General features: G+C 40.1%; 1 protein-coding gene across 15 annotated transcripts in view; it reads left to right on the top strand.

Moving 5' to 3' along the window:
• syne1b (spectrin repeat containing, nuclear envelope 1b) overlaps window positions 1–22857 on the top strand; it is a 90700-nt gene that overhangs the window by 9427 nt on the left and 58416 nt on the right. For 7 of the 15 annotated variants that reach the window (XM_074660185.1, XM_074660192.1, XM_074660195.1 and 4 more), the window contains 33 exons: window positions 859–920; window positions 4481–4576; window positions 5762–5845; window positions 6180–6200; window positions 6765–6857; window positions 8213–8391; window positions 8534–8730; window positions 9315–9424; window positions 10464–10514; window positions 10952–11059; window positions 11166–11303; window positions 11760–11924; window positions 12071–12183; window positions 12590–12758; window positions 12839–12935; window positions 13063–13083; window positions 13414–13616; window positions 13759–13923; window positions 14022–14174; window positions 14267–14410; window positions 15047–15214; window positions 15348–15506; window positions 15596–15760; window positions 15930–16064; window positions 16855–17013; window positions 17308–17516; window positions 18624–18732; window positions 18936–19100; window positions 19285–19452; window positions 19554–19730; window positions 21669–21809; window positions 21908–22068; window positions 22396–22546. In XM_074660185.1, the coding sequence (XP_074516286.1) occupies window positions 859–920; window positions 4481–4576; window positions 5762–5845; window positions 6180–6200; window positions 6765–6857; window positions 8213–8391; window positions 8534–8730; window positions 9315–9424; window positions 10464–10514; window positions 10952–11059; window positions 11166–11303; window positions 11760–11924; window positions 12071–12183; window positions 12590–12758; window positions 12839–12935; window positions 13063–13083; window positions 13414–13616; window positions 13759–13923; window positions 14022–14174; window positions 14267–14410; window positions 15047–15214; window positions 15348–15506; window positions 15596–15760; window positions 15930–16064; window positions 16855–17013; window positions 17308–17516; window positions 18624–18732; window positions 18936–19100; window positions 19285–19452; window positions 19554–19730; window positions 21669–21809; window positions 21908–22068; window positions 22396–22546 (4436 nt within the window). Of the gene's footprint in view, window positions 1–858; window positions 921–4480; window positions 4577–5761; window positions 5846–6179; window positions 6201–6220; window positions 6240–6764; window positions 6858–8212; window positions 8392–8533; window positions 8731–9314; window positions 9425–10463; window positions 10515–10684; window positions 10718–10951; window positions 11060–11165; window positions 11304–11759; window positions 11925–12070; window positions 12184–12589; window positions 12759–12838; window positions 12936–13062; window positions 13084–13413; window positions 13617–13758; window positions 13924–14021; window positions 14175–14266; window positions 14411–15046; window positions 15215–15347; window positions 15507–15595; window positions 15761–15929; window positions 16065–16854; window positions 17014–17307; window positions 17517–18623; window positions 18733–18935; window positions 19101–19284; window positions 19453–19553; window positions 19731–21668; window positions 21810–21907; window positions 22069–22395; window positions 22547–22857 lie in introns of those variants that run through there. The other 8 variants (XM_074660189.1, XM_074660187.1, XM_074660199.1 and 5 more) reach the window with 6 other exon arrangements.

Below are 22857 nucleotides of genomic sequence, written 5' to 3'. Positions count from 1 at the left end.
AACACGTGACCACTGTCTATATCTCTAAGGGTGGATGTTTAAAAATGGCCACTCTGAGCAGTGTGCAGCACTAGCCTATACCGGCATGCGTGACAGGGTGTTAGAAATCAGTCCTCGACGCAGCAGCAGCAGCACCAGCAGCAGCACCAGCACCAGCACCAGCACCACTATGGCAAAGAAATCAGTTGTTTTGTTATACGTGCTGCATAATGCATGAAGCATTGGGACTGAATATATTAATAGACCACAAAGGAGGCCGGGAGAGACCAAAACAATCACGCATGTTATTACTGAACACAGAAGGGGCTCATTGGATGTGTTGGCAGAAATTTACTCCCCACTCACTCTCTGATCTCCCTGTATGACCTCTTTTTGAGAGCACTCCTCTGGAGCATCGATTAGCTTGTGTTGTTCACATTGCACACATCTAACCATTGCAGAAGTCATACTTCGTAACATGTTTGGTGCAGGGTTGCTGTAATGGTATGAGTTGGCATCCCAGAAGCAGTGTAAAATGATGTAGTATGAGGTGATACAGTAGGATTTTGGCTGGGGGAGTTCTACAAAGGCTATAAGTGACAAAAGTTCTAGTTAGGGATTCATATTTTAAGCATTTTACAATTCTGCGGTAGCTATAAATCCAACCATATCCACGTCTAGAATAAATTAACAGCCACTTCTGTGCAAGAGCAAATCTGTCATCTCTGATCATCAAGTCTTAATGTATGTAATGTCCCCATTTGGCTGTGTGTCCTCTACGGTTATCACCAGCTCCTCTAGTATCACGTACGGGGCTTTAGCCTCAACAGCACGTAGCTACCGTGTATTGACATGCCCTCTGTGCCTTTTAATTTCCAGATGAGCAAGAGGCAGTGCAGAAGAGAACATTCACAAAATGGATCAACTCTCATCTAGCAAAGGTAAGTGTGAATTTCCATCCATGCTTTGCTCTCGGCTGCTTACACAGAGGTTGCAGGATTTAACAAGCTCATCAGGCTCATGCAAAACAAATTGTCAAAGCAGTTTACATCAAGTTGGAAGCCGTGCTATGTTGACCTTTTTCTATCAGAGAGGCTCATGATGTTTTACTGCTCGTCATGATCGTGTAGCTTCTCTTTGGTCTGTGGTATTTCAGGCTACTGACCCGTCACGCCTGTGGAGCGAAGATGAGCTTTGCCATGCAACAGTAATGGCCCCTAATAACACTGCACAAGCTAATGGAGTTTATCCAGTTAACTGTAAATAATGACATAATTTACCTTGTTTCTTAAGCATTTAAGATCAAATCATGTGTTTGTAATTGCTGGATCTAATGATGGGGAGAGAGCACGTCCTCCGTACAGTATACTGATGATTCTCCTGTTCTGTTTTCCTGAGAGGAGAACCAGTGAAAAGGTCACGCTGCTTGTTGCTTTGCTGGAGAGATGACACAGACATAACGGAGCTCAGAGGCATCTTCACAGTGCAGTTCTGCTTTAAAGCAGCTCACCGGGGTGTTTATACTTGGATGAGCTTCTGTGCCACTAGTGGAGTGTGTTTATGTGGACATATGGGAGGTGTTAACGGAATTATTCAGACACCGGTGTGTGGGTTTGTTGTGTATTAGGTGTTTGTGTCGGTCCGTTGTGTGTGAGGTGTGTAGGTATGTGCGTGGGTGTTTTGTTATTCATGTGAGTGTGTGTATTTGTGGACAGGGTTGGCAAGGATAGTGATGCGGTGTGCAGATGGAGAGCAAGAGGGAGAGGACAGTTCCCTGTAGGCAGTCGTCTGCTTCTAAGGTTCATGCATGTAAATGACAACAATAACACATTTTATGTCGGGGTGTAAACCACAATTTTCATTTTAATATGTTATTATATTGATTCTTTGGACGATGATAGGACATTTGCTGATATCACAAAGTCTGCTACGATTTTGATTTGATTCAATTCAGTGGCCTGCGATCGATATGAGTTGATATTATATGCCCATTTAACACAATCAACTCACAAAGAGCAACCAAAATATGATTTGACAATTGACATTTGACACAATTGATTTGACATTTTGTAGGAAGGAGGTGCGCTTGCATAGAAATGGTGACAGATGTAGTGCCATGGGAATTTCAAAATAAAGTGGTATCTTAAAGAATATGATATGTATCGATGTTTCACTTTGCATCGATGATATTGGATCATTGATCACTGAATCGATACATTAATCCAGATCGATGTATCGTTACACCCTTAATTTTAAGCTTAAATACTAAAATAAACTATTAACTATACTACAGAATAAGCACTGAGTGATGTTTTTGTGATCACTGATGACACAGCAAAGTGTTCAACTAGTCCGACGCCGCTCCAGGGTTTAAGTATCAACCTGCCGAAGAGATTTAGTTTAGAGGGTCTTTTGCTGAGCCTGATCCGCCCACATTAGTTCAAAGTGCGGCCTCTAAAACTTTAGAAGAATCTCAGTTATGTGGTGTGCCAACGCAGAGACGCTCTGTTAGTCCATTCTTCATTATTCATGCACTGCACTCAAGCTTACTCAGTGTGCATACCAATAGGACTAATGTAGCATAAGCTACATCATGAAGAGCTCTCAGACAGTCATATTTACACTGCGGACAGCTGCTGGCTTATTTAACAGGAAAGTTTACAGTAGACGTGACTTTTCTTGTCAGTGCACAAAAGGTTTATTGCAATAGTTTTGTGTGTGTGAATAAATGATGAATATTGGGTCTGGATGGAATCTCCTGTTTCTGGGTGAAAGTGTGTTTAATCTAAGTTTGAACTTCCTCCAGTTGTCACACTTTCCCTTCAGCCTTTGTTTCCATTTCCTCTCATATTGTATTACTCAGCATCTTTCCAGTGATTTTCACAGATTTTCCACTGTTAGGAGGTCTCATGTGACTTTGTTGCTCAGTTAATTGATTTTCCAGGGTGGCATTGATGTCCAAATGACAGAAGCTATTTTTGCGTGATTGTGCATATCAGCAGAAAAAATCGGACTAGTAGAATAGTTGTATATTCTTATAGTCAAATAGTATATTTAATTGACTCTCTCTGAACACAAAACTGTATGTGCAGTCTAGAGTTGCAACAATTAATCGATTAGTTGTCAACTCTTAAATTAATCTGCAACTTTTTTGATAATAAATTAATCATTTCAGTAATTTTTTAAGAAAAGAAAAGTGAAAAGTCTCTGATTCAGTTTCTTGATTGCGAATATTTTCTGGTTTCTTTACTCCTCTATGACAGTAAACTGAATGTCTTTGAGTTGTGGACAAAACAAGACATTTGAGAACGTCATCTTGGGATTTGGGAAACACTGATCGATCAATTTTATAGACCAAACAACTAATCGATTAATCGAGAAAATAATCAACAGATTAATCAACAATGAAAATAATCATTAGTTGCATTCCTAGTGCAGTCATACAATACTAATGGACCTAATGTTAATTGAACAGTGCATATTTGAACCAGTATTGTTCTCAAGCAACTGATATTGAAGTAGGGCTGTCTTCGACCAAAGAAATTCTTAGTCAACTAACACTCATTTGATTTTGTCGACTAATGGATTAGTTGATTTAATCGACAGATCTGTAAATCTGAGTTTCTCCACAAAGAATCACACAAAAGCACCACTTTAACTCTTGTGTTCCCCAGAGATGTGCTCATAAGTTTCTTGGAAATAAGTCGATCAGCATGAAAAAAGCATAAAAAATGACTAATCGACTAAATAAATCTTAGTAGACTAAGATCAAAACGACCGATGAGACGTTGACTAATCGACTAAGAGGGGGCAGCCCTAATTTGAATAGAGATTTCGGCACTAAACATGACACATCCTCTAAAGTACTTTTGTGACAGCGAAGAAGAGAAGCATACATGTACAGAATAACAGGACAGACGCTTGCCTCTTCACACTGCTTTGCCCCAAATAGGCAGCCAACTGCATCCCGTCATGGAATATGTTGAGTTGTGAAATGGCCTGTATATGGTGCCAAATAAACAATTGTCATGGTGAGCTTTCCTTCTAATTAAAGCGTCACTCTGCTGTGTAAATACACATCTGTTTCATTTACGTTTACAGTAATGCATGTGTAACACAGTAGGTTGTAACGCTGTCATGCATCTTGTACAGCTCTGTAAATGTGTGGACATGATATCAGGAGACGGTCCAATGAGGGTTAACTGAGTAGCATCGCCTCAGGACTGGGCACTAAGCCACTGCTGAGGAAAAGGCACCATCTTTTCAGCTGCAGGAAGGCTCTGTGGTTGTTGCTAACAAGCCTGTTTCTCACAAGAAGCATTCATCCCTGCTAATGGATTAGAATACTAATATCCCTTCACACTATATAGAATTCAAATGCAACATTACTGGTTCTATAAATTAAATGCATTGGTTCTCAAGACTGGTTCATTTCTAATTACAGCGATTTGTTGTACTGAGTAGTTTCTGTGCTGTTAAAGCTGTGTTTTCTCTCCTCCAGTACAAACCACCACTAGAGGTTAATGACCTTTTCGAGGACATCAAAGATGGGGTGAAACTTTTGGCTCTTTTGGAGGTTCTGTCTGGACAACGACTAGTAAGTTGTACTGGTTTTTGCATAGCATTTAAAGATGAATTGCATAGATATGTTAGGCCTGACTCTTAGCTTTGAGATGCTTAAATTGTTTTTAACGCAAGGTGATTTACACTCGTGTGGATTTACTAAAGGGGACGAGCCACCCTGCATAATATCCACTTGAAATAATGAATATGTAAATCAAGGCACGCCTTTTCACCTTTACATTCACAGGTCAACTTGTACATGCATGTGTGATTCCATACATTATACAACGCCTCGTAGTCCCATTTATTTAATGGTTTAAAACAAGAAATTAACATACAAATTGACTACATCACTTACATTAATTGCTGAGTCACAAGGATTTAGGCTTAGGCTAGAAATTGCAGGGCCATAATTTAGATATGAGCCTCCACACTGTGAGAAGCTGTTGACTCACCGGTGTCTGTTTCTCCCTTTCTCTATCACCCTGACACACAGACACACACACATTTGTCATTGCATACTTGTGAGAACCCTCAGTGACATAATGCGTTCCCTAGCCCCTAATAACCCAACCCTTACCCTAACCTATACTTAACCCTAAAAACAAGTCTTAACGCTCAAACAACCCCTTTGAGGTAATGAGGGCGTGCCAAAATGTCCTCACGATGCACAAATGTCCTCATAACGATGGTTTGAAACTGAAATCGGTCCTCACAAAGATAGCAATACAAGCCCACACACACATATAGACACACTAGCCCAGACTCTTGATAGGGATTTAGTAATCAGACCTGTCTTGAGACAAACTGCCATGTCATCTGTAAAGCTGTTACTTGGCAAATGAGTCAGTAGCATGTCATGGAGAACACTCCCTTTCAATTACTGCTTTCAGGAGTGGACCCCTGCTGGGTTTTATCAGCCAAATAAAATCACAGACACCGATCTTATTGAAGCTGTTTCTCACTCGTGTTTTAGAGCGCAGGATTATACTTTTTCTCTTAAAGCAGCTTTGGCACTCACCAGTTAATTTATGTTAGAAAACCCCCCGCTAATACTCCCAGGCCACTTTCACTATTACTGTGCAAGTAGTTATGTAGTAAAGTAGACAAAATGACCACCTGCAGTTCATTTCTTACCTTATTTCAAAGCAGCAAATGGTTGAATGAAGATATCCTCTCAGCTTGCTTGATTTTCACCCTCTGTCCTCTCTGTTTTAAGCCCCGTGAGCAAGGCCGCCAGCTGAAGAGGATCCACTGGGTTTCCAACATCGGCACAGCGCTCAAATTCCTCGAAGGCAGGAAGGTAAGAATTCAGTCACATCAGCAGTTTTTAAGTAATTTATTTCCACGACTAAATATGATACTAGAGAAAAACAGTGGCATGTTTTAAAGAGCCCCAGGGTATGATTAAGAACTCGTGAGAAAAAGCTGTTGATTAGGTATTTGTTAGTGCACATAAGGTCTGTACATCATGCACTATGTTCAGAGAAGCAGCAGATAGAAATAGGACTTCTTGATTACATAACCCATCTCTAAATCCCTTGGCTCTATGAAGCCTGTGTTCCACTTTCATCTGGGTTCCCTGAGGACGGAGACTTACATTGTTGTGATCTCTCTCCCATCATGTGTGCCTTCAGTCTGTGTATCGAGGATCTCCGGTCAGTCGCCATTAAAACGCCCTGTGTGATCACATTACTGTATGCATTCTTTTCTTTTGATGCACGATGTGTACTGAGCAATGCTTGGATACAGCCATTTCTGTTTCAATAAATGTAGTCGTTACGCTTTTCTACTGACATGCATTTTGATGCATTTTGACTGGAACAATGGTTGTCTACAATTATCTGCTGCTCAAATGTAGAGATGTAAACATGGCAGATTGTGGCACTTCTCTAATGCAAGTTTTGCAGTGCTGTGGTACCTCTGCTTTTCCTTTAACGCCAAGTTGAACACAGTTGTCTTCTCTTTTCTGTTTTTCCTCTGGTTCACTTTTAACTGTGGCTGTTTCTGCCTTCCTGGTTTGGCTATATTACAGCGCTTACCTGCATCAAAAACCTGACTTTGATGACTCTGAGCAAAAAAAAAAATAAGCTTGCAATATTCTTTTTTGGACAATATGAAACTCCTGGGGGCTTATGTGGGTGGAAATGAAAAAAAACAAAAAAACAACTCACTTCCAGACTTATTTTCCTGAATAATCCTCTGCTTGTTTTTTGTTTCAGATCAAACTCGTTAACATTCATGCCACTGACATCGCAGATGGACGACCATCAATTGTTCTCGGGTTGATATGGACCGTTATCCTCTACTTCCAGGTAAAACTCCATCTGAGAGTTTAATAACTGTGCTCACTCCGAGGTGAGATGATGCCCTTTGGATAAACACTGCACTTTACTTCACCCTGGACCAAATGTTTTTTTTCAACAACTTAACACAGACATATATCAACCCTGTCTCCTCCAAAATTACATTCCCATACAACTAAACATTCTCAATTACATTTAGAGGGAAACGTATTTTCCCCCCGGATTATGGACGCACTTTTAAACAGTTTTAAACACGTGGTTACCATTATACATTGAAACAAAACAAATCGAAAAATGCAACAAAACTACTTCGTTAGGGTTATGCAATAAAACTACTTGGTTAGGTTTAGTAAAAAACATCATGATTAAAATAAGTGAATGTTAACATTTAGTTTCACACAGGACACAAACACCGGTCTCTTTGTTGAAAGTCCGGTATTTGTTGACCCATCCACGACCCCCGACCTCCTCCCCACGACAAAATAAGTTTCCCTTGAAACATAATTCACGATGCAGCTTCGTTGTATCGGAACATAATTTTTAAGAGACTAGGCTGCATATATACACAAATACCAGTATATGTATATATCCATACACAAACGGACAAAAAAGCAGGACACTTGAACAAAATCTCAAGTACAGCAATTGAAGATTGTGATAAATAATTGTGTCTGTGTGTACAGGGTGATACACTTCAGTACATCTTATATTAATGTATATTTAAAATAAAAAAATTATTTGGATGTTGCTGAAGGCCACTCATTACAGTCCATCCCCAGGTGCTCCCATCATATGGGCGAAGTCTTCCTTCTCTAAATAACATATGAAGGGACCCCAGATGTTGTGAAAGAGTGATTGATTACCCCTGATAGCATATTTAATTTTTTTTCTAAGGGCAGAGTCGTAGATAATTCAGAAATCCATTTACTCATACTTGGCCTACAGACCTTTTTTCATGATAGCGCAATAACTCTTCTGCCCTATTTCAAATATGACAAGCTTTGGGTCTAGAGGTATTTGTCGCTGACCGTGGCTGTCACGACTTCCAAGATCTTTTTTTATTTACGTACACTGCCAAAGACAGTGGAAAAGTCTACCTTTTTCCTTTTCGCACATGATACATATATCAGGTACAGCACTACTGTATTTATTAAGGTTTTCTGGGGGACCAAATGTTTTTTGATCCAATGTGGATCTTTGTCTTTAAATAGAGTAATGTATGCACAAATCAGACGTCACTGGATGGATTATATCACAAAATGTTGATTCAGATGGATGCCAAGAAATACTTCCATTTTCTTTTCATGTTGCTATGGTCACAATGCAACCTCTTCCTTTCCCCATTGTTCTCGTTCTTCATTCAGATTGAGGAGTTAACTAGCAACCTGCCAGCCCTCCAGGCCCTGTCCAACAGCAACTCATCTGTGGAGAGCCTAACCAGCTCTGAAGCAGGAAGCCCTCCCATGAAGCGAAAGGCGGTTAACAAGTTTCAGGGCAATGCCAAGAAGGCGTTGCTCAGATGGGTGCAGTGCACAGCAGCCAAGTATGTCACTTTCAAATCCCCCTTTTGACCAGATGTTACAATATGTTAATAGATGTCGGTGGAGATCCATTTTCTATATACTGTAAGGTGTTTTTTTCATAGGAATTTGCAAAACAAAAATGCTTGTGGTTGTGTTTTTCAGGTATCATGGAATTGAGGTGAAGGACTTTGGTGCCAGCTGGCGTGATGGAGTTGCGTTCCAGTCGGTGGTGCACGCCATCAGGCCAGACCTGGTGGACATGGAGTTGGTGAGGAGGAGGAGCAACAGGGAAAATTTGGAGGAAGCCTTTGCACTTGCAGAAAACGAGCTGGGTATTCCCCGCCTGCTGGATCCAGAAGGTGCCTTTGACCTTTCCTTCTATGTACATTAAATATTCCAGACAGATAGCATTGAATAAAGTGTTAATTTGAAGTTTGCCTATGTTCTAGACATAGAAGCAGCAAATATACAGTATTAATTAGATTAATGAAATTGTGTTACTCTGTCAATCCAACATGTGTGCTGAAAGGATCAGTGAAACCCTCCAGAGGATTAAAATGCCCTGTTTACTTGTGGCTCTGAGTTTTACTCTGTGGAAGCGAAGCAGTCTGCAGTGGCTCTGCAGTCCTGTCTCCACTGGCAGAGTCGTGATGCTTTATTGCACAAAGAGCTGCACCGAAGCGTCTCTGCTTTTTACGGGAGCTTGACCCTGATTTCTAGAAACATCAGGTCAAAGATGGAGATGAAAGTAGACGTGTATAATTAGCTGTCAGGCCTGAAGAGATTTATCCTCCTGAGGTTGCAAAATGCTTTTTTTTTTTAATGTCATATCGACTTAATACCAAATGTAATAGCCCTGTCATATCTGCCCTTTATTATTTAACTAATTTTTCAGTATGAAGTTTCATCCGGTGCATCATATCATGTTTGTGTTGCTCTGTAGATGTGGACGTAGACAAGCCAGATGAGAAATCCATCATGGTATATGTGGCTCAGTTCCTCAAGCACTACCCAAACCCGCACCACTCTGAGACTGATGGACAGCAGGATGAGGTACTTTATTTAAAACGTTTGATATTATACAAGTGCATGTAAGGCAGTGATACATAGGGGGAATATCTGGGGACAAATATTGTGTTACTACTAAATACTGTAGAATAGATATTTAACTCCATGTGCTATTATTTTAATCATTAAAGGGTAACTTTGGTATTTTAAATTTAGATTTTATTTGTTTACACATCTAAAAAAGGTACAAAAACAACAACAAATGTGATAAAGAGGTGCAAAAAAACCCTCAGAGGGTCTTGCTCAGGGCACTCTACAGTGCATACCTTAATCAATTATAAAAAGAGAATAAAATATTAACCTTATTAACATTATCTTTTAACCTGAACCCTATTTTCCCATGTTTTTGTGTCTAAGTGACTACATTTTAAATTAGTCCAGCATTGACAGAAAACGCTGCAGTCGGCCAGCTGCTAAACGAGCAGTAATGTAATTGCTTGGGGCAACCTGGCACCGTCAATTTACGTCCACTAAAGGTGCTTGCCACTGACGGGCTCGGATTGTTATTATACGTGTCGAAATAAAACATTTTCCTTTACCTTTCGCTTGATCCGGTCTGTTTGTTATTGTGTGTCTCGCTCTAAGAAGTCTCGTTCTGAAACGAAGGATTACATTACAGCCTGTTTAGTGGCTGGCGGCTGTAACGTTCTCCCTCAATACTGGACCAATTTCAAAATGTGTTGTCACTTAGACACAAAAACATGAGAAAATAGGGTTGAAAAATAGCGAAGTTACCCTTTAAGTTGTTGGCATCCACATTTCCCCTCAATTGCCTAGTGCATCATCCTTCATAGAGAATGACCACAGGCTGAGGTCATAACAACAGTACAGTGTATGCTTGATGAAAACATGCTTTAACTTGTTGTTGTCAGCCTGTGCCTGCAATTCTACATACTTGTCATTTTATCACATGAATCTAAATAATCATAGCATGAACACAGCAGCAATATAATCATCACTTTTTTGTTTTTTCATCACGCTCATTTAATTTCTCCATCTACTTATTTGTTTTGTGCACATTAAGCTGCTTCTTGGCTCAATTCCGACTTTTGCACTGTCAGTGCCGGTACTCCAGGTGAGCGTTGAGGTCATAGTGCTGCATGCTGTCTGTGTGGAGTGTTTTCCAACCTCGCCCTCATCCCATTTCCCATCCACTTTGCCTCCTTTTTTCCCCCTCCTTGCTATTCTAATGTATTGTGTGGTGTGTTTGCATCTCTTTGTGTGCCTTGCTGCTTTCCTGGATAGTTTGGTCCCCAAGATATAGAGCAAATGCTTGAGGTATGTTTCACTGAATTAACAAAGATTTAAAGAAGATCCCTACCCCTTTCCTTCTACCATGACCATGACTAATCTGTGCTAAAACATAGAGGTTGGAGACATAGAGAGGTGTTTCTGGAATGTCAGTTTGGTGTGAGTTTCTCAACATATCGGCATGCTGTTTTGATAAAAAAAAAAGGATTAAAATGAGTTTGTTCGTGTGACTCTAAGCTGCATGTTGCCTGATTGTGACAGAGAGAGGAGCGGAAGATGCTGAGGGAGCTGAAGGTGTTTTTAGATCAGCTGGAGAGAGATGTGCTGCGGGCCCAGGGTGCAGAGGGAAACCTCACCGACAAATATCAGGTGAGTCAGGCCTGGAAAGACAAAGTGCATTGTTACATAACACTCTGCTTTGACAAAGACATTTATCATCTCTCACCATTCTAATTTTATCCTTTTTGTATCGCAGGCATTTAAGAGCTTCCGTGTACAGTATGAAATGAAGAAAAAGCAGACAGATCCGCTGCTGCAGCCTGTCCACAGAGACGGAAAGCTGTCCGTGGACCAAGCTCTGGTCAAACAGGCGTGGGACCGTGTGTCTGCCAGGGTAATTATACTGCATGCTTCTACATTTACAGCATGAATTATTTATATCCAAGCCACAAAGAAAGCAGACTTAATTATGATAATCAATCATACCCAAATTAAACAGAACCTGAGACTAAATAATAGATTGTCTGATTGTTATTTGTCATTATGCTTTTATTTGTGTAGTGAAGGTATCATGAGAGGGTTCCTCTCTTCACTGGCTGCCAGTGAAAGTTCAGTGGGATGGAAGCGTTTGAATAAGAGTTTGTTCAGAGGGGAGGAGACGGGAACACAGGAGGTTTTGTTCATCGGGTGGCCTGCTCCTCTGGACATCCACAGCTCGTCTAGACTGGCAGAACACTCTTTTGTAGCCCGACTGCTTGTGAACATGTGGAAATGTTTTGATCAGCGTAGCCTCCTCTATGGTGGGATCTTGCTTTAGTAAAGTGTTTTTTTTAATGGATGTCAATTGCAGCTGCTGGACTGGCACATCCATCTGGACAAGTCCTTGCCTGGTCCTCTCGGAGTGATTGGAGCCTGGCTGCACAGGGCAGAGATGGCTCTGAGAGAGGACATTCCCATCCAACATGCTCACGAGGAGACAGCAAACGTTCTGCACAGAAAACTAGAGCAGCATAAGGTAACACAGCAGATCTTTGAGTTTCAATGTGTTCGGATATATACTGTACCATGCTATTGCCATGATAGGTATCCAAATAGTTTTATACAGGTACCGCACACAGGAACGTCAACATGGACGTGATTATATGTGATTACATTTTGCAGGAGGTGTTGAAAAACTTGGAATCGCACAGACAAACCTTCCAGCAGATCCACAGGGACAGATCAGTGAATGGGGTACCTGTTCCACCTGAGCAGCTCCAAGATATGGCTGAACGGTAAGACTTTTAGCAGAATAATTATAATTACATATTGTCCTGTAAATTAATTTGATGTGAAGTTTATTCTAAAAATTGTGTTTAATTGAAAATCGACATCAACTTGATGTTTACTAGTTCTGTTTTTGATAAAGTAGGGCTGTCCTTGACCAAAGAAATCCTTATACTCCACAAAGAATCACACAAAAGCACCACTTTAAATCATGTGTTTACCAGAGATGTGCTCACAAGTTTCTTGGAAATAAGTAATTCAACATGAAGCAGATCTTAGTCGACTAAGACCAAAACGATCGATTAAGAGGAGGCAGCCCTTAGTAAAACATTTTCTGTGTTTGGTCCTCTATGCCTCCTGTAAAATCAAAGGCAAAAATGTAATGATTATTGAACATCTGTTTCCATTTTGCAGGTTCAATTTTGTGTCCACATCATCACACGCTCACTTGATTAAACTGGAATTCTGGGAAATGAAGTATCGACTGATGGCATTTCTTATGTTGGCTGAGTCAAAGCTCAAGTCCTGGATAATTAAATACGGCAGACGGGACTCAGTTGAACTCCTGTTGCAAACATACCTTGTAAGTGGAGATTAATGGTGTTGCAGTATTTGAATGTCACTGTGTCTACCAGACTATTTAATCTGTATTTTCTATTCCAGACTTTTGTAGAAGGCCACAGGTTCTTTGAACAATATGAGATCATCTACACAGGCCTCAAGCAAGCTGCAGAGGTTTATGTAAAGTCTGACAGTTCAAGTAAGACTCTTTTCTGTTTCATTATCAATTTGCTTGTTATGTATATATAATGTATGTGTATATATAAATGTATATACATTTGCTTGGGCTCATTGTAAGCGGTCTTATTATTGATTTCATGTTACAGGGTCTAAGACCTGTAACAAAGGTAAGTCCAAATACAGCCTGACAATCTTTGAAACCTTAACTTTGCCTGTCTCCTGAGCCGCTTCTTTCTGGAAATGTGGGGCTGCACTATTCTTTTCTAACATACTTTCAATCCCAGGAACTGCAAAAATCACAAATATTGCATAATGCATGAAAAAGTAACAATAATTGCACTAGTTGGAATGCTATTTTAGCATGATTTCTGAGCTTACAGCCTGTAGCATCAACCAAATGATCAGTAGACATAATCAAACGCTGCTTTTTATACCTCTACAGTTGATGCCAATATTGGTTTTAACTAAACTGAACTAGTTCCATATTTTCCTTTCAGTTGAGGAAGCAGAAGGGGTGAGTAAATTCCTCAGTGATGCCACGGCTCAGTGGAGGAACTTGGCTTTGGAGGTGCGGAGCGTTCGCAGCATGCTGGAGGAGGTGATCTCTAACTGGGAGAAGTACAGCAACACAGTGGCGTCCCTGCAGGCCTGGCTGGAGGACGGGGAGCAGATGCTCAATCAGTCTGAGAATGCCAAACGTGTAAGTATAATCACAGATACTAGTAATGATGAACAGTATTATTTGTTATTTACAGCTTATATTTGCGCTGCTAAACTGCATGAGGACTGCGTTTTTTAAATGGTCACAAAACATTTGAGTCTGTTTTCCTTCTTCCTTTTAGGATTTCTTCAGAAACCTCTCCCACTGGATGCAGCAGCACATGGACATGAACGACTCTGGGAACTTTCTCATCGAGACCTGCGATGACACGGTCTCACGAGATCTGAAGCAGCAGCTTCTCCTTCTGAACGGGAGATGGAGGGAGCTGTTTGTCAAAGTCAAACATGTAAATGCCCTTTGAACAACTGTTACCGTGAACTGTCACATCAGCTTTAGTTTCCAAAAAAATGATCCACTCACTGTCTTCCTCTGTTTCATTGGCAGTATGCAAGAGCAGACGAAGTAGATAAGTTGAGACAAGACTACCATGATGGGATTAATACCTTGAAAATGTTCATGGATGCAACCAATGAGAAGATGACTGCTCCTGTCCAAGTATCCTTCCTGAACGTCAGAGCCTTTGTTCAAGATGTTGAGGTAAGCAGCTGATTCGCTCATTCTTAGACTCATTTTCATCTCTCTTCTATACAATGAAACATCATAATACTCTATATCCCAACGTACTGTAGGAAATCAAGCACAAAGTGCCGGCTATGGAAGCCGCCTGTAAGGCAGCGAGCCGTACTGCTCATCTGTTGACCAAAGACACTCCACAGGAGGAAGTTTCACAGATGACAGCTGTGATGGCCTCCATCAAAGAGCAGCTGAGCAAGGTGTGTGCATGTCATTATACAGTATGTAATCTACTGGTTTAGCTTATCTTCTTTCTTTTTTTATCTGTGTGTTTATATGCATGTGTTCATTATAGTAAAACTGTTGTGGGGTTTTCAAGGCTGATACTGGTGCCCAGTTTGTATTGAGGGTGCTAATAGCTTATTGTTTTGCCAGTATTTAGTATTTCATCCTGATATACTGAGGGATCTATACTTATTTATACAAACAGACAATTGGATATGTATGCAACATACCTTAGGAAGATGTGGACTCAACTAGGGTGTTGTTTTATTTTACATAAAATTAAGCAAAAGCACGACCAAATCTTACCCAAACCGTAACCAAATTAATTTACCAGAATATTAACCAAAATAAGTTACCCTATATAAACCAATAATGAACAAAAGCTTGAATAAATAAGGATTATTATTGGCACCTGATAATGAAATATAGGGCTGCCAAATTTCAAGTTCTATGCAAATGATGGTATGTAAAACAGAGTTAATTGCTGGCATGATGTTAAAGCCTCTGAAAAAATGGGTTGCTATTGCATTTGTAATTGATTTAAGATGTAAAAAAAAAACACTTCAGTCACCTGTGATTCACTTTAATCAACATGCTTTTTTTCTAATCAGGTGAGGGAGAGAGGTTTACCTCTACTGAGGGAGTCCCAGTCTCTATTACCTCCACTGGAGGAAATGGAGAAGAACATCACAGGCTTCTACCAGGCTCTGGAGAAGGCCAGTCATATCACCAACACGGCCGACTCTGAGGGACCAGTAGACTTTAAACAGAAATGCCAGGTAACTAATACAGGATTCCCTGTTTGCATAACATACCCAATACCAAGCATTTTTGATTTGTCACCAGGGTGAGAAGCACAGCTTCAAGATATGAATAAATGACTAACACTCTGCTTGCCATTGAATACTGCAGGAGCTGGTGACCTTCACTCAGAGCTGTAAGAAGTGTTTGACAGCGATCGAGAGAAACCATCAGACCATCCAGAAAACAATGAACAACAGTAACAACCTCCAGTACATGGACATGAGCCTTCTGCAGAAAAGAGTAGCAGACCTGCAGTCCTCCTCACAGGTACAGTAAACATCACGGCATATTTTAATTCATATTCAGCTCTTAGAACTGTTTTAGTATTTAATTAAATGACTTGTCTGTGTGTAAAGGGCATGATTAAGGAATCCACAGAGTGGCGGAAGCATGTGGAGGCAAACAGCAGCCTCATGAAGAGGTTCGATGAGTCACGGCAAGAGCTAGAGAAGGTTCTTAAAATGGCACAGAGCTGTCTGACAGAAAGAGGCAACCCAGAGGAGCTGCTCAAGAAACACACGGTGAGAAAACATGACTTATGCAAGATTCACCCTTCCATACGTAGCTGTACATACAGTGTAAGTTATGTCTATTTAAATGCCAACGTTAGTCCTGGCACAGCATGGAACAATGCAACAGAAAAAATGATAAATGAGTGTGACTCATGATGAGGTCTTTATTTTTTTGCAGGAGTTCTTTGGTCAGCTGGACCAGCGGGTCTTGAATGCGTTCCTCAAGGCTTGTGATGAGCTGACAGATATTTTGCCAGAGCAGGAGCAGCAGTCTCTGCAGGAAACAGTCAGGAAGCTGCACAAACACTGGAAGGTGAGTGACTTGACTTGAATAGTGTCATTTTTCAAGTGCAAGGATCTTTCTTTTTTAATGTAGTTTTAATTATTTTAGATGACCTCAAATATATTAATATTATAAATCTTCCACCAACATGTTTTCATACCAGTTATACAGGGCTGGGTGATAATTCAGTAGTATATCTTTTATTGTTTATTATCAGAATCTGGTTTATTTCCAAGTAGGTTTCAGGAACAATAAATTTGCTTTGGTTTATTGGTGCATAACATAAACACAAATTAAATTAAAAATAAAAGTAAATACAAAAATCAAGAAACATAAATATAGAACAGTAGTAAATTACAATGAAAATACAAAAAAATAATACAATAAAATAAAAAATATATACAATTATCTGAATTTAAATGAAAGCTCTATAGAAGAGAATTACAATGAAAAAAATGAATGAAAAAATACTATAAAATATGTACAATATAACTTAAATAACATGCAAGTGGTAGTTTTGTGCAGAAATGTGCAAAATTGTCCAAGGATAGTGCAAAAGTTGACAGTATGAAGTGTAAAGATATGTATATTATGTTGTCAGCATATTGTGATGATATGTTCTGCAAATTTCTGTCGTCCAGATTAATGATTTTACTTGCTTTGAACATCAGTTTGATTTGTTTTCAATATATATATATATATATTATAAAATGTCCTTGATATCATTTTCATTGTTAGTCAAAAAGTAGCTTGAAAAAACTGAAACTGCACGAATTGCTCTGAATCTGGCCTCGTAATTATCATGTTTCTCATTTCACAGGACATTCAGACAGATGCCCCCTTTCACCTCCTGCATCTTAAAGTGGAGGTGGAGAGGAGCAAGCTGATGGTGCTGCTGCAGGAGTGCCAGGCAGAGGTGACCAGGGAGAACCGCCACCTGGCTAGCATGGGCAGCGAGAGGCTCGTCAAGGAGCACAGGGTGAGCACAGAGGGGCTGGCCGGCTGGCTGAGGTTCATGTATCGATTAACTCAGTGTGAAATAATTCAATGCAAATTCAGTTCTGTGTGGCAGCGTGGGAAGATTTTGATAAACTTGATCTAGAAGAACTGAGGCTCTTCCATTGTCAAACAAATACTGTCCTCAATCAGCAGTGTTTTGTTGTTTTATATTCTCATACATTTACATTTTTTACCGTGTATAAAACACTGGCAAACTGGCTTTTTGATTGCAGGAGTAACACAAGTAAATAAATGTGTTTTTGTTTTACTTTAGGCCTTCTTCAGAGAAAAGGGCCCCCAGTCCATCTGTGAGAAAAGGCTGCAGCTGATGGAGGAACTTTGTCAGAAGCTCCCGGAGGGTGACCCGGTCCACCAGACCCTGGACACAGCGAGAAAAGACTTCTCTGAGGCCCGAGAGGAAATCGAGAACACCCATCAGAAGCTAATGCTGCACCCAGATAAATGGAAGGAGTACAACGCAAGGTGCAATAACTACTTATTTTGGTCAGGGGGTTGCAATGGTTATAACGTACATACATACAGCATAGGGACTGAGCTTTAGTCCAACATAGGATTCAACATTTTGACTGTTGTCGTGCTGTCGCAACAATAGAAGAATGTGTTGTTGATTCACCAGGCATCCTGTCCTGCATTCATTACATACTCAAAGTAATCATGTTTAAACTCTTTCATTCACTGGAATGATGAGGAGAGAGAGTTGAGGTTTGCGATGCACATATGGTTTGACAGATCTCAAAAAACAAAGTTTGTCAAGCGTTACTGAAAAGGCAAAGATTTTTTAAACACAAAGGAGTAGGAAAATAAAATCATCTGATAGAAACATTCGAAATCCTGCACATTTTTTACAGCACTGAGTTTATTTGAGATAGAATATTGCGGTCGTGGTTTGTACAAATACTTTTATTTTCATTGGTATTCTATGGATCTAGAGATCTAGAGAAGAACTTTTATTATTTTTTCCCATTCATTTGAACAGCATCATCATTTTGTTACAGTCCTGAGCTTGATAAAATAGTAAACAGATTAACATTACTTTAAGTAACTTAGTAAAATGATAATAATAATAATAATAATAATAATAATAATAAAAATGAATTCATATAAATGTTTAAATACATAAAATAAACAAAATTAATAAAAACAAACAAACAAACTAATACCAAATAAAATAAAATAATGGAGAAAGAAACAAAAAAAATAAGGGGTTGTGATGATGCCTTTAGAGTCATAAAAACACACATTAATCATAGAAAGATACATTTTACGCACATGTACACACTGTTCCTAATGCACTATTGTTTACATGCAAATCATTCATAAAGTGAATTGTAGAAGGGCCTCTGGAGCTTTACAGTTCATTGTGTATTTTCAAAATGTATTTTCTTTTTAAGGCTCTCCTTTTTGATCCGTTGTTACAGCCTGAGGCTTTAGTTTAAAGATTAGCTGGTTCACATTTTGAATTTGATGCCTGATGAAGGGCCATGACCGAAAACAATTTGCCTCTTTTTTCTTTCACAAGCAATTATTCCTGAGTTTGACGTGAAATTCTCCCGTCACGGTGTGAAACAGGTACGCTGAACTCTCCTGTTGGCTGATATCTAAAGAAAGTCAACTGAGGCTGCTGAGAAACCGAGCCAATGACCCGAGAAAATATGGCCAGGTGAAGGCTACCATCACGGTGAGTTATTCCACACAGTACACTCCACAACCCAGATATCCACTGACAGTCCCTTCCTCACCTCCTTTGTGATGTGTCACTAGTGATGTGCAGCTGGCTCGTCAGTGTCACTGCTGAGAGGCTGAGACTGTAAAAACAGTTTGCGTCAGATGACTCTTATGAACACATGATGGGCTGTATCACACTCTTCTGTTGTGTTGCAGGAGCTGAGGAATGATGCAGAGCTACAGGAGGGGAATCTTGGCTGGCTGAAAGCTCGTATGGCCGTACTTATTGAGATCAGTGCTGACAGCGATGCCCAGAGGCAAGGAAGCACCCTGAGCAAGCTGTCTACTGATTTTAAGGGTCTTCTTGCTTCTCTCTTCGAGGTAGGTGCAGCTTTCCGATCATATCCCTTCTGGGAATCTACAGTTTGATCTTTCATTTCAACTTGTGAAAAAACTGGAGTGAAAACAAAGGCGTTGTGTTTATATTTTTGTTCAGTATACATACCGCTGCATCAATTCATCACGTTTGGTCTCATACTGTATTTTTCTCTGTTATATCCTCCAGGCTGAGAAGATGGTGCTGGCTGTGGGAGACTGTGTGCAGTTCAGGGAAGAGGTGCAAACTACTTTGGATGACCTCGTCCAGGGACAGAAAGAAGCTCAGGCCGAGGTCACCAGAATACTGGACTGTCCCACTGTGAGAGAAGCTCAGCAGCTACTTCTCGTTCACCAGGTACTCTACTTACACTGTTTAGAAGGCTGGATTTGCTTATAGAGTTAACTTTAAATTAATTTCAACAGATTAACACTTTAAATGTGTCTTCCTTCCCACAGCAACTGTTAAAACGCTTAAAGATGAAGAGAAAGGACGTCCAGCAGCTGATCACCAGAGGACAGCAGCTCCAGGCTGAGGAGGGTTTGGGAGAGACGCTTCAGCAGGACCTGCAGAGTTTAGAGAACACGCTCTGCAAAATGGAGCAGACTATGGATTCACAGGAGCAAAGCCTCGAGGTGAGAAATGTTACAAATGCTGTGTTCCCACTACGAGCGACACAGCAACAGGCTACAAGTCATTTTCAATGGAAGCCGTTGACACAAAGCTACAAATTGACGCCCGACACTTGTAGCTGCGTGATGGCTGTGAAGCGCTACAAATAAAGTTGAGCTGGTCTCAGCTTCAGGCAATGATTCAAGGACACTGTTAGTGAATAACATTTCACGGTGTATTAAATCAGCACTGCTGTAATGAATAATAATTACCTGCAACAACACATTTGAATGAGGGATGATTTTGCTGCAGTCTTTCTTTGCAAAATATCATGAACAGAAAAGGTCTTTACTTTTTGCTCCGATTAATTATTGTGAAATGAATGTATGATGTGATCAATAACTGTCAGCCTCCGAGCTGAATCCTGACACATCTCATCTTGTGATCAATTTAGTTATTAAATGATGGCATGAAGAATTGCTTCAATCACTAAATACGTGGCTTGTGCTGTGTGATATTGTGCCTCTACCCCTTAATGTTATTTCAGTAAAGTGTAAGAATTGGTTCCGACTTTAGCCGAAACACGGTTTATTTCACTTCTAGAAGTAAAGAGCTTGGCCATGTAAAGGAGGAGTGGGATTCCTGTTAATGCAGTCGGCTTTGGTGATGCAGCATTTGAGGAAAATTGTCCTAAATGAAGGGTTGAGAGGTCTGATTGATGTTTTTGCTGGAAGGACTTGCCTTCTGAGGCTTGACAGTCTTTTTAGAGGATAGTGATGCAGTGAGTCACTCATCTCACTCTTGATGCTGCTTTTATAGATCGTAGACAGGATGGAGGTGGGTGACTTGAAATGGAAACTTTGTTTGGCTTGTGTGTGTGTGTGCGGGAGAATGCACTGGGGATCCAAGTAAAATATTATGGTCACGGTGCAGAGCAATATATCTGATGTTTCTGACTCTGCGGCACCACTGGGGCGAGGTGCTAGCAGAATATTCACTGTGATACCTCTGTCAATATGCTGACTCATCACTAAGTCTGCCCCCTCTTAGTTGATTAGGCGACGTCTCATTGGTTGTTTTGGTCTTAGTCGACTAAGATTTCTTTAGTTGATTAGTCATTTTTATGTTTTTTCATGCTGATTGACTTATGTCTAAGAAACTTATGAGCACATCTCTGGTAAACACAAGATTTAAAGTGGTGCTTTTTTGTGATTCTTTGTTGAGAAAATGTGTGTCGAATAGTCGACAAAATCGTAAGTGTTTGGGTCAAGGACAGCCCTAGTCATCACCCTTGCTGATAAGCCAAACTTGGTGGTGTCATCTGCATACTTAATGATTGGGCTGCAACTAACTATTATTTTCATTGTCGATTAATCCGTCAATTATTTTCTCGATTAATCGATTAGTTGTTGGGTCTATAAAATGTCAGAAAATGGTGAAAAATGTCAGATCAGTGTTTCCCAAAGCCCAAGACGAGTGTCCTCGAATGTCTTGTTTTGTCCACAACTCAAAGATATTCAGTTTACTGTCATAGAGGAGTAAAGAAACCAGAAAATATTCACATTTAAGAAGCTGGAATCAGAGAATTTTAACTTTTTTTTTTCTTTAAAAAATTACTAAAACTGATTAATTGATTATCAAAATAGGTGGCAATTAATTTAGTAGTTGACAACTATTCAATTAATTGTTGCAGCTCTACTTAATGATGTCATGTGTTCTTTTGGTGGTGATCTTGATCTGGGATTACTGCCATTAGAAAGTAATTATGTTCCTGTTGTAACTTTTAAACTACATTGAAGGGAAAGTGATAGTAGAAAGGTCCAATAAACAGCATTGCATTTGACAGACATTGCATGTTATCCCCTTTTGAATTGGCTGTGTTGTGTTTTATAGATAAAGAAGCGCTATATATAAAGTTAATTTGCTTTGATATAAATGATTTGGGGCATTGTCGTCCTCAGGTCACACTGGCAGCATGGCAGGAGTTTGACAGCCAGCAGGAGGCCGTGCACGAGTTTGTCAATAAAGCGCGCTCAACGATGGAGAGAGACCTGAACTTCAGCAGTCCAGAGAGCCTGTCTGTCGAGCTTGACCAGGCCAGAGTAAGTCAAGTTTGTTTCTGTGGTTTATTCTTCACATTTTTACGACTGGAAGTATATTAGCTAAATATTACCAATATTCTTAATTGTTTTGTAAACAGGTGTTGTTGAAGCAGTGTGAAGCAGAGGCCTCCCATATGAACACGTTGATGAAGAGAGCAACAGAAATCCAGCTTGGTCCAAAGAACAAGACTCTGCTCTTACAACAAGCTCGTTCCCTCAGCGAGCAAGTGGACAAAGTCGAGGCTGGGCTCAAAAAAGAGTAAGATGATGGATTTCATTCTTGATAATGTTTTAGTAGTCTTCAAATAGTGTTTCCAATTACATTAGGCTTTTAGCCTAATATGATACTGTACCAGATGAGCAGTGTGCCACGAAGGGTAATACAACACAATACAAATTTACATAATAATACAGGCTGATTTGAAAGTCAATGGAGAATGTATTTATGTGATGAATTACCTGACATCTCAAGGACCCAGATGTAGTAAACCCAATTATCTGGTACTCTGTACCTCACACGCTTGCCAAGATTTATTTGCAATTATTGCGTAGCCAATTTATATTTGATGCTCTACTTGTGTTCCAGCGTCAAGACTCTTGAAGAAATGAAAAGTCAGTGGGATCAGTTTGGAGCCGGGTTTCAAACCTTTTCCTTGTGGATATCCGACAAGGAAAAGCAGCTGGACGTACTGAAATCTTCTGCTTCGCCTCTTCAGCAACAGATCAACACCGTAAAGGTACAGTATTGTGTATTATGAAGCTACAGCCCTCTTACAACACGCCCTAACAGTAATCTTAGCCAATCAGAAAGGCTGTCTTAAAGAGCCTTTGGTGTTAGAAAGCAACAACGCAGGCCTTCTTTGCCAAAGCACTGACACACCATCTTTGTTTTTGACACCCACACCAGTCCGTCTTCAACACAGATAGAAAGGAGGAACTGTTCATGCAGTCTCTGGTTTGTGTATTATTTAGTAGTTTCAGTTGTTTCAAGCTGTCACAATGTGCCAGTGAGACACGCATTTGCTTTTAGGATGCAAGAGGTGTAACC

This window comes from Sebastes fasciatus, chromosome 15, assembly GCF_043250625.1.
Source record: "Sebastes fasciatus isolate fSebFas1 chromosome 15, fSebFas1.pri, whole genome shotgun sequence".
Classification (NCBI taxonomy): domain Eukaryota; kingdom Metazoa; phylum Chordata; class Actinopteri; order Perciformes; family Sebastidae; genus Sebastes; species Sebastes fasciatus.
The sequence above is the reverse complement of the archived record's forward strand: the minus strand, read 5'-3'. Positions and strand labels throughout refer to the sequence as shown.